Source organism: Haplochromis burtoni, unplaced genomic scaffold, assembly GCF_018398535.1.
Source record: "Haplochromis burtoni strain Fernald_Lab_line unplaced genomic scaffold, NCSU_Asbu1 Contig_123, whole genome shotgun sequence".
Taxonomy (NCBI): Eukaryota; Metazoa; Chordata; class Actinopteri; order Cichliformes; family Cichlidae; genus Haplochromis; species Haplochromis burtoni.
In genome coordinates this window covers 1,609,168-1,620,476 of record NW_024582484.1, presented here as the reverse complement: position 1 = coordinate 1,620,476, position 11,309 = coordinate 1,609,168, and the positions used below count along the sequence as shown (strand labels likewise).

At 47.2% G+C, this 11,309-nt stretch overlaps 1 protein-coding gene across 1 annotated transcript in view; it reads right to left on the bottom strand.

Moving 5' to 3' along the window:
- Positions 1 to 126: 126 nt before the first annotated feature.
- Positions 127 to 11,309, bottom strand: part of ano7 (anoctamin 7) — a 17,193-nt gene continuing 6,010 nt past the window's right edge. Inside the window, exons 3-24 of the mRNA XM_005929407.3 lie at positions 9,814 to 9,868; positions 9,607 to 9,734; positions 9,042 to 9,149; positions 8,831 to 8,967; positions 8,699 to 8,756; positions 7,871 to 7,981; positions 7,620 to 7,785; positions 7,456 to 7,546; positions 7,255 to 7,351; positions 6,762 to 6,905; positions 6,547 to 6,684; positions 5,261 to 5,359; positions 5,016 to 5,118; positions 4,446 to 4,557; positions 4,301 to 4,355; positions 3,294 to 3,391; positions 2,984 to 3,135; positions 2,697 to 2,902; positions 2,296 to 2,438; positions 957 to 1,047; positions 741 to 860; positions 127 to 667 (exon numbers count right to left, since the gene is read on the bottom strand). Coding sequence (XP_005929469.1) covers positions 515 to 667; positions 741 to 860; positions 957 to 1,047; positions 2,296 to 2,438; positions 2,697 to 2,902; positions 2,984 to 3,135; positions 3,294 to 3,391; positions 4,301 to 4,355; positions 4,446 to 4,557; positions 5,016 to 5,118; positions 5,261 to 5,359; positions 6,547 to 6,684; positions 6,762 to 6,905; positions 7,255 to 7,351; positions 7,456 to 7,546; positions 7,620 to 7,785; positions 7,871 to 7,981; positions 8,699 to 8,756; positions 8,831 to 8,967; positions 9,042 to 9,149; positions 9,607 to 9,734; positions 9,814 to 9,868 — 2,565 coding nt within the window. The 3' untranslated portion in view covers positions 127 to 514. The remainder of the gene's footprint in view (positions 668 to 740; positions 861 to 956; positions 1,048 to 2,295; positions 2,439 to 2,696; positions 2,903 to 2,983; positions 3,136 to 3,293; positions 3,392 to 4,300; positions 4,356 to 4,445; positions 4,558 to 5,015; positions 5,119 to 5,260; positions 5,360 to 6,546; positions 6,685 to 6,761; positions 6,906 to 7,254; positions 7,352 to 7,455; positions 7,547 to 7,619; positions 7,786 to 7,870; positions 7,982 to 8,698; positions 8,757 to 8,830; positions 8,968 to 9,041; positions 9,150 to 9,606; positions 9,735 to 9,813; positions 9,869 to 11,309) is intronic.

The window sequence follows — 11,309 nt, the reverse complement described above, 5'->3', positions numbered from 1 at the left end:
GAGAGCTTAACTTCTGTCTCGCTAGCTTGCCCTGCGCTCAGTGAATCTGCGTTCGACTACTCCGCCTAGGCTGCACTGTCGAGCGCAGATCCACTGAGCGCTCAACACAGACAGCATCGTCAGAAGGAAAGTTGATAAAATAATTAAAAATGTTGTATTGTTCGATACATATGCGTACGGAACCGAAAGCACTGTATCGAACGGTTCAATATCGATACGAGTATCGCTGCACCCCTATTGGATATGTATAAGTTTATGTGTAACAGATATCCAAATGTTCATTACATGAAAAAGCCCAGCTCATGTTACAGCGCTGTCGCTAACTGCCTCCCATCAGGTGCTGCTGAGCAACATTTAGCATTTAACTCAGAAACTTCAATTACAACAAACATGGCAAGTTTTGAAAATAGTAAGTTACAGTTAAAGAGTTATTTGATGACAGGCACAGTGATAAGCAGCCAGTGGTTAAAAACGAGCGTTGAGTGTTGGAGCCCAAGTCCACCTGAGCTTCGTCTTAGGAGCTGAATATTGCTTCAGTCTCCTCTGCGATCTCCTCCAGGTTCGGTGACGGTGGGTCGCTCTCCTGTGGAGAGATTCTGGATCTACGCTGTCGCAGTTCACTGGGCGGGGCTTCCCCATTCCCAGGAATCATGGTCTTCCCCAGAGACTGCAGGCATAGAACACGATAGTAAACAAACTGCGAGACAAACCGTCATGTGACACTCTGTTAACTTTGATACCTGGTTCTCAGCCAGAGCCTCTTTAGCCATGTAGTGCTCCCTCTTTATCTTCATCTCCACCTCTTCGGACACATCAGGAACCATCAAATCTATTAAGCGGCCGATGAAGAAGACTACGTGCTGAGGAAGAAAAACGGGACAAGTCTTCAATGTGCGGACTGCCGATCAGCAGTTCACAGACCGCTCGGGGTTCAGTGAAGTCTGAGAGACACTGACCTCAAAGATGATGACGAAACCGAGCCGTATAGCGAGGAGGTGGAAGTACTCTGGCAGGTATTCACCATTTTCATCCCTGAAAGCCCAATACCTGTGGACGATAACGACGCGTCGATCGCCTGCAGTAGGTACTGTGCTACTCGTTCACAGCAGGTAGCTTCGACGATTTCACGTGGCACAGTTTCACTCCCGATACATTTCAGACACAAAGGCTCTGTGTCTCCTGCTGGGACTTAACCGCAGAGCTGTAAACCACTATATTATGACGCCACCAGCATTTTAAATTTGCAGAATAACTAAAATGAGCTGCAGTAAACATTCAGACGCTCTCTGGTTCCTCTACAGCACTCGAAACATTAACGGCAGCAGTGAATTTGTCCTCAGGATTTTGTTCCTACCAACCAAATGTTAAATGAAAGGTGACGTCAAGATTAGGTTGTCAAATAAAAACGTAAAAAGTTGTCTGCCGTCTCTCTTCCTCAGCATGTCTTTGTCCTGTCTTCCTCATCTCACCGCCCTCCCTGAGTCTGGTTCTGTCAGAGGTTTCTTCCTGTTAAAAGGGAGTTTTTCCTTCCCACTGTTGCCAAAGTGCTGCTCATAGGGGGTCATATTGTGGAGTTTTTCTCTGTATGTATCATTGTAGGGTCTGCCTTACAGTATAAAGCACCTTGAGGCGACTGTTGTTGTGATTTGGCGCTGTGTAAATAAAACTGAATTGTCTTTGGATCTCATTGAAAACACATCTAGAAAAAAGGCGTCCACCCATTTTAAGCTTGGGCAGGCCCATCGTGACCTCCACGAACTCTGATCATGACAACCACTGTGTTGTGATCATGTGGGACCAGTAAGTCTAATGTAATCTACTTCCAGTCCCACATTAGCTGAACGTAATGTTAGACAGAGCCCAGTTTGAGCCCAAACATTACTTGGTCAGGGGAGATGTGCATCTACATATAAATGATATTCCTGTTCCATTATGTGCCATATGAAGAGTCTATAACGTGGCTAATGACCACAGAGGATGTATTAAGATGAAGTGTTGACCTGGCAGTGATGAGCTCACAAGTGTGAGGCACACAAAGATGTGGCTACTGACGTGGAGTTAAAACAGTCGGGACACTTTGCTATCGTGCTTTAGATTTAGTTTCTAATCAAAGTTCTTTCTTTGAAAACTTGACATTTCACTTTTGAGCCCAACCTCAAAGCTGCTGAGATGTCTGGTCTTGTATGATCATATGACTGAGACTGTTTTGGTGCTCAAATGAAGTCCATAACTGCCCGACCGGGCTCAGCCGGCCCATGCGGTTCTCGGTGATGGTGTTGTGGTGCAGATGCTTACCTGCAGGATGTGTTGTGCTGTTGCTGGTAGCTGAGCGGTGATGTAGCCAGAGTGAAGTTGATGAAGCCACTGAGTGTGCTGTCTCTGGTGTAGCGGTAGTACAGTCGAGGCACAAAGGATGACGTAAACGCTATGAGGAACGCCTGAAAATACAAGTCCAGATTCGTTGGCGGCTCATTTATAGACTCATGATTTATTGTTGTGGTGCGAACAAAACGTATGTTTTGAGCAAAATTTGGAAATACAAATTGGGCTTTTACAGCCAAACAGGTGAGAGTGACATCGGCGGGGTTGGAATTCGCATATGCTTGTTTGCCATTCACCTAGGGACCATTTTTGATCCGAGGACACCACAAGCGTTACCTGTTCGTCCATACGTAAAAACACCAAAACAGTCTTACGTTGCTCAGGACGGCCATGTGTGCGATGAACTGCAGGATGGGAAACCAGATGCCGATGTCCTGAGCTCGCTCTACCACCGGGCGACGGTATTCAGTCACAAACTTCTGAGCATCCAGACGGACCTCCACCCAGTTATTAATGAGGGCGAAGAGAGGAGCGAGGGGGCATGCCGCCACGAAGATGGTGATGAACCCAAACTGAATCACTGTGAAAGATGAGGAGGATTTACAGTGAAGACCAGACTCGTATGAAACTCTCAGGATGTGAGGATAAACCTGGGACTCACCCATCTCCAGGTATTCGCTGAAGAGTCCCTCACAGACCAGCAGCTGGTAGTCTGCCTCCCAGGGAGAAGCCTCCTCCTGCCTCTGGGCCTCCTGTCCCGCCTCCTTCAGCTGAGGATTCAGCTTCCTCTTCTGCCACCATGACTTCACCTTCCTGCAAGTAACGAGCCCACATCATTGCAAAGCGAGACTGCGCTCGGTGACACAAATCCACATAACTGTGCGTTATGCATCACTGTTGTGAGAGACACTGGCACCAGGATGCAGTCTGTTCTCGTGCACTTTGTTGTGTATCTGTGTGTGTCTGTTTACGGGGAAATGAACTCCTGGATGTTGTTGATCAGCTGTTTTCCCACCATGATGACCAGCAGCTCCTGAGCCAGATCAATGAGACATCCACCTGCTCCACACTGTAACACACAGCCAGAGAGGCGGAGTTTAGTGGTTCATCTATTCATGCAGCTGCGAGCAGCTCAGCTGATGGATCAGCAGGTACCCTACTATAACTTCACACATGCTGCTCTGGGTGCTTTGTGTCCCCCTTTGGAAAGCAGTTGTTTGAAATGGTCTGTGAGCACTCACAGCATCATTGAAAAACTGTGTCTGACCTAAGGTCTCCATGCAGAGATCTGATGCTACTGTCACGGTCCGTGGTCCTGCGTGTGGAATGTGTGATGCTCGGGTAGCCACGCCCCCGGGCTGGGCCATCACCGGCACACCTGCTCTCCATCGGGGTGATTACCCGAAGAGCTACTTAGCCCGGCACTGACGGAGGCTCCACGCCAGCCCGTTAATCACGTCTCTGTGGCAACTAGACTCCCGCAAAAGCGTTGCATTAATATCTCGTTGGAGCTGCGTTAAATCTGCCTACTTGTGTCTAGGTTTCGATCCGGCGTTCAGCGTCTGCCACCTGCCTGTCCTCCTGCCCAGTTGGATCACCCGGTGCGTCATCTGGCCCATCCACTACCTCCACGGATTCCCTTCTCACGGACGTCCCTCCCGAGCTCCCACGGTCCCGCTCTAATTGTAAGCCAACTAGTCTAACTCAGTCTTGATGCGTTTGCCCCGCTTCCCGGCTCCTGGTAATCTTCTCCCCTTTCTGTTGCAGCCTCCCACGGTTCCTCGCGTCACTGTTTCCCCGGGTTTTTTAGTTCCTCGTTTTGCTCCTCTGGTTCTGGTTTTTGTTGCTATAATAAAGTGTCATTTTCTGCTAGCGCTTGAGTCTGCGTCTGGACCCTTTTGTGCACGAGCGTCGCGGCGCATGACAACTTCTCTGTAATCGTCACATCATCATCACATGACCACAATCATCAACTCACGTCTTCGTTGCGGACTCCAAACAAAGTGTTGTAATTTCCAGGGTAGCCAATGAACCTGAAACAAACAACCAATCAGCAGGTTTTACAAACCAGCCGAGGCGAGTCCATCAGTTCAATGATCAGCCTGCTCTGCGCTGGCTCTCACCTGCCTTTGAAGAAGGCGATGTAGACCGGAGACGAGTAGAAGTTAACAAACTGGAAGACGAAAACTTTCAGGATGAACATGTCTTCGTATTTCGTCTGAGTGCGATGCATCTCTGACAGCAACACACAGACACACACGTATTCTCGTTTTCATATCTTAGTGAGGACATCTCATTGACATAATGCTTATCCCAGCTGCTTACCCTAACCATGCCTAATCCTAACCATAACCTGACCCTGACACTAAAACCACATTTTGAGTCAAAAATGCTTCAAACCCCATAAGTGACTGTTGGTCCCCACAAAGATGTCTAAACAAGTACACACACACACACACCTTCAGATGAAATGAAGATCATGGCGCCAAATTAAATTTGTCTATTATAAAAACCAAGATTACTTAGTAAAAGCTCGTTAGCAGCTGTTATTTGTTATCAACTAAAAGTTCTTAGACTTCCTAAAATATTCATAAACTGGTCTCAGAAAGATCAGACATCTTCACAGAATTCTACAGTTTATGAAAATGTGTAAAGTTTCTTTAAACGAGGCTGAGACGTGGAGGGAGACTCACCCCAGCGGGTGAGGATGTGGGCCAGGGCGGTGTAAATCCTGGACAGCAGAAGGATGACCAGCAGATTCAACACTGACCCTGAGAAACTGGCTATTCTCCCAGCCTAAACACACACACACACACACACACACACACACACACACACACACACACACACACACAGGTGTGGTGGTGTCAGTGATATTGCAGTCCTCGGGTAAGCTTTGTGGACCCAGGTGAAGGCAGGCGAGCTGCCTCTTACTCACAGAGAAGCTGAAGAAGCTGTACTCTGACTTGTAGATGATGATGCTGAGGATGGTGCGATACAAAATGATGGCCGTGAGAAAAATCAACACCACAGCGACCTGCGCGGAAGAAGTCATTTCAGACCTTTTATCCACTGACACCTGATTTCATTTAAGGTAGAGACACAGACAGATTCATAAATGTAGATGCACACTGACTGGTTAGCATATGGGAGAGAAATCTCATTGGCCAGATATGGATCTGTCAAGCATGACATCATGAACTTAATGAACCTGCTAACATGCACACAGGCAACAGCAGCTGCTTCAGGTTGGCTAATTTTCTCCTCTGCAGCAAACCCAAACATAAACGTGCTAACAGAAGAAACGTGAGGCCAGAAAGCTCGTAGGAGACCTGCTGCTCGTCTAACGTACAGCTGATGGTGGGTGTTAACATCTTTGTCCCCACTGAGGCTGTAAATGTGAATAAAAACATCGGGAAGTGATTTTTTAAAGCCGTAAGGCTGTTATAGAAGCAGTCTGCTGTTCAGCGTCGTCCGGCTCAAACACAAAGACCTTCCTGAGAAACATCTGCATGGAGCAGATGTTGCTCTAACACCACTTTACACCTTTCAGCACTGATGGAGCCTTTCCAGATGTGCCAGCTGTCAGTTCCATGGACACTGACGCCCCCCCCCCCAGCTGAACGCTAGCTCTCCTCTTCAGCCCAAGGCTTCGGCGTCCATGTTTGGATGTGTCTGACCTCAGATCTGTTTTGGCCCAGAGGAGACGGCGCCGTTTGTCCATCTTGGTCACATGTGGCTTCAAGGTGCTCTGTTCTCCATCACATCCAACAGGATGTGTTTCAGTTTAAGCACTACATGTGCTACTGGCAATAAAACGAGACTTTGTGAGATTTGCGAATCACTGCATGATATTTTTATTTGTGTTTGACTCAGTGTCCCAACTTCTTTGGAGTTGTGGTCATAGATGGAGACCACATTATAACAGGCTGGACAGAATCTGAATTAGCATCACCCACAGTCCCTGATGGTTCCAACCTGCAGCTCCTTTCCATCACAGTGATGTCAGCGCTGACCCCCAAACAAGAACTGTTTCACATGTTGGAGGCGGGAGTGAATGCCAGCTCCAGAGCAGGATGGAGGAGGGGCCACTGTGGGAAACGACGCTACCCTCTGCTGGCAGCATCACGCAATAATCATCTTACACCTGTGGAAGCCGTGACCTTAGATCGGGTGGACGTGCGTGTTAGACTGTGTTGGCTACGAGGACTTCAGGAAACTCACCATGATGATGATGACCATGCAGCCAGTCAGAGTTCTGTTGAACCGCTTATTTTCAGGAAAATACGGCTCCTCCACTCCGGTCACCGGGTTCCTCATGGTCATCGGTGCCATGGCGGTGAACTCTGGACGAGGTCGCTCCTGCCAAAGATGTGAAATTCACAAATTCACAAACCTCCCGAAACAATCCCCTGGTTAACTTAGCGATGGCTTCGCACCTCGATGTCCTGGAATTCGGAGCAGTCCCAGCGGTGAGACAAAGATGAACATGTTCTCTTCCAGTACTCGAGGAAGGTGATGGCCCACAGAGACATGAAGACACTGAGGAAAACGGTTCCTCCGTTATCAAACAGCAGACCTGCCTGCAGAGACACAAGCAGCCTTTCAGAGTGGTGGATACACAGATGGCTCAGTAACATCATCCTGTGCTGGTTTCCAAACATTTAGCTCAGAGGACCTGATGAGGTCAGAGGACAGAGTTGTCTACTGCTGTCCACTTTTAAACTGCCCAACTATTAATCTGCCAGGTGACGTATCAGGAAACAGAAACCTCTGAAGAAACGTCCACGATCCATCTCACAGAGATCAGCGAGATGAGTGATGCATGAATATATGCTGGAATAAGGAACATGGCTGCTTTGCCTCGCCCTGTGTTTTCCCAGAGAACGGAAACATTTAAATAAATGTGAGAGGTGTGGTGGTGGCAGGTACCTTGTAGGTGACGCAGATGCTGGAGTAGTTCCAGTAGGAGCAGATATTACAGAGCGGACACATGATGAAGCTGTTTCCGCTACCACACAACTCGTTCCTACAAATTCAAACACAGATCACCACAGGTGCATCAACCATGACGAGTGAGCATGTCCTCACAAACTGCTTTAAAATGAACGCTGACGATGAGTTTGTACTCACGCTGGAACGTCGGTGGCCACGAGCCAAAACCCGATCAGGAAGATCACCGTCCCGACGACAGACGCCGGCAGCAGCCAGCCGGTGTAGAAGCCTGCATGCAGACACTGTGAGACGCTTGTCACCAAATAACGGTATAACATCGGAGGTATTTTCCTCATATTTACCTAACCAGGCAAAATAAAGTGCGATCTTCTCCCCAAAGTACTCCCTGATGTGGTCCAGAGGTTGGTAGTGTCTACAGCAGGACCACTGGGCCCAGTAAGCATACAGGATCTGCCTCAGGCTTAAACTCTGGGGACTGACCGGGGGGGTCGGCAGCTGATAATGTCCCTGCAAACATGGTATCAAACATCAGCCTGGGCTTCAGTCTGGGAATCACAGCAGCTTCAGACCAGGCTCGTGGTGCACATCTCACCTCGTGCAGCGGGTAGGCGGCAGTGAAGACCTGCTCGTTCAGCAGACGGTCGACGCCCACCTCCCCGTTCTTCACCGAACCATATGGAGTCCTGGCTAAGATCTCGTACAGCTAGAGGGACACGAGGGTTTCAAGGGACTCAGCTAAGCTAGCATAACCATGTCTAGGGCTGAAACTTTGTTTCCGTGAAACTTTTAGCATTAATAGAAACAGAGCCTCCAGGACACTGCAGAACACCACAGCCATCTCCACTCAGAACCACAGAAACATGTTTGTGTTGTTTTCAGGAAACTTCAGTGGATTGTTAAGGAAGTACAGACTCATAAAATAAAGTGCTACACACACGGACATTTGTGTGTGTGTGTTTGTCGAGTTTGTTTGAGGAGGAGGCGTTGCCGCTGCCAGCATCCGTCTGTTGACCGATACATCCTGGATCTGCTTCGCTGGTATTTCTGCCTTTGAGCCAATCAGAGCAGCTCGCTCTCAGCTCAGTTTGTTGAAGCGCTGGAAACTTTCCCAACACGACCAAACACACAGTTCCCGTCTGCTCGGGTTTTGTGTCATTAATGAAGCAGCACAAGAAATCTTAAATTCACACTTTCAGGTTCTTTGGGTTAAAAACTCTTAGATGTTGGTTTGTGTATTTATGTTTAAAGATTTTTTGAAATATTAACATTTATTTGTCTGTTTCTCTGTTCTGGATTTGTCCTCTGAAATAGTCAAACTATCCTAAAATACACCATAAACATTCAGTTTTCATTTCTACATGCACCACAGTGAAGTGCACGGCCACGAGTTCCTCGAGACCGTTTTGTTTTCTTCACTCACCACCTGGTGTCTCTGGGTCGTCTTGAAGAACGTGTCTTTGTTGTCGCTGCCCAAAAACCTGCAGGCAGGAAACAGGGAGAGTGAAGGACGAGGAAGAGGGTGACACGGGACTCAGGTCCTGAGTGTTTGTACCTCTCCAGCTTGTTGGTCCTGAACTGGCAGGTGTAGTAGTCGGGCGGGGGGTTGGGGACGTCCTGGGACATAAGGTTGGGAAGAGACAGCTTGGACAGGATCTGTTCGGACCAGTTAACGATGGGGGCGGTGACCACCTGCAGGAGAACAGAGGACACGCCGTGAGATGGCTGCTGAGCGTGAGGACGGCGGCAGAGGACGTGGGCTGTACCTGCAGTGGGACTCTGAGGCTGATCTCCTCAGCGTAGTAACAGAGCACGCTCCATGGAGCGCTGAGGAGGACAAAACAGATCCTCTTCTTTGTCTGGAGGACCTCCTTCTGCAGAGAAGAAGAAAAGAGCTCAGCGTCCTTCACCTCCTTTCAACATCATAACTAGTACTCCTGGGTTAATTAGTGCTTTGTTTTGTCTGGAAATGTATTTGTACTCTATGCATCTGTACCCATATGTAATAAATTTGATTTCATATTTTACTATTGAGAAACACTTTGGAGCACCTCTGGTCTTTTCAATGAGCTATAATATAAATAAAGTATTGATTGATTGATTGAAAGGTGCATTTAGCTGCTGGTTAGCTTCCATCCATCAAACAGAAACACATAGAAGCACATCATCAGTAAGCCAATGATACAATTATGTCTGTTATTGTCTATATAATGTCTGTTATTTATTTCCTGATATCCAAAGTGAAGGTGGCATGTGGGTCATGTGACAGTTTAGTTTCACTTCCTCCATGTTTGCCTTACCTGCAGACTCACCTGTGTTTGTTTAGCTTACCTGTTCCTGCAGAAGTCCAGAGTGTCTCAGTCTTTTCAGAAACTCCTCCCTCCACCGGCGGTGGGCAGGGCTAACACCCATGCTCTCCTCCTGCATGCTCCTTGGCTCCTCCCACACCAGCACAAAGTCTGTCCGAGAGGATCACAGGTTTAATTCCTCTGCTAAACACGCTGCATTTGGAACGGTATGATTTTGTTTTCTACTCACCGACCCGAGTCGATCCATCACTGAAAACATTCCCAGCCTCAGGCTGAACTGCATTCTGGGAAATAATAAAACCTGTCAGACTGAATTTAGAGGAAAACAATCAAAGAGCAGGGTCTGTTTTCAAAAAGCTTCCTGAAACTAAGAGTTTGTAATTCTAAGGAAACTGTGAGACTTCCAGTGAAGGCTTAAAGGACTGAATCCTGCTGATGATCAGAGTTATTCATGGAGCCTGGCAGGCCCTGGAGTGGAGACAAGGACCTTTAGAAGGGTTCTGAAGGAGAGAACGCTGTTTTGGAACAATGCTCTGCCATGTTTGTCTCTGCAGGCAAGGAAGGAGAGGATACACTGTTTGTACAATCCAATCAATCAAAGACCATTTTATCTATGAGGCATCCGATCCATTCATTTCTGTGGGACAGAGATGAGGTGCCGACTTTATGAATTATTCATACGGAGTTTACTTGTGTGCTTATTACATTAGCCGACTCACGTGTGTAAACTTGTCACCACAAACCCACTGTTTGCATAACTGTGGAAAAATGCCACAGCACTCAGACGGCCCACGACCACACGTGGAATTCCACTGGAATCACGTTTTACCTGCTTTACAGTCAAATCAAATCAAATGACATTTACCTACAAACATGTACCAGTAGAAACACTAGAATAAGGAGGTGAAAATACAAGAAAATAATTATACTCTAAATTAATTTACTGCTGTAGTGGTTTAATCTAGCCTTTTTACATTTTTATTATGCACCACGGCTGCTCTGCTGTCCAAGTTAAATAACAAAATGTGATAAGGACTGTTCTCACTCTCCTGCTCACAAGAGTAAATAAAGAGCAGGGCACAAGCAGCAGGGCTAATACGGCTAATGTGTTATTGATGGATGGATGGATGGATGGATGGATGGATGGATGGATGGATGGATGCATATATAAGATGGATGGATGCATATATAGGATGGATGGATGAATATATAGGATGGATGGATGGATATATAGGATGGATGGATGGATGAGTGGATGGATGATGGATGGATGGATGCATATATTGGATGGATGATGGATGGATGGATGGATGGATGGATGGATGGATGGATGGATGGATGGATGGATGCATATATAGGATGGATGGATGGATGCATATATTGGATAGATGATGGATGGATGCATATATTGGATGGCTGATGGATGGATGGGTGGATGGATATATAGGATGGATGGATGGATGGATGGATATATTGGATAGATGATGGATGGATGCATATATAGGATGGATGGATGGATGGATGGATGATGGATGGATATATTGGATAGATGATGGATGGATGCATATATAGGATGGATGGATGGATGGATGGATATATAGGATGGATGGATGGATATATAGGATGGATGGATGATGGATGGATGGATGGATGGATGGATGGATGGATGGATATATAGGATGGATGGATGGATATATAGGATGGATGGATGATGGATGGATGGAT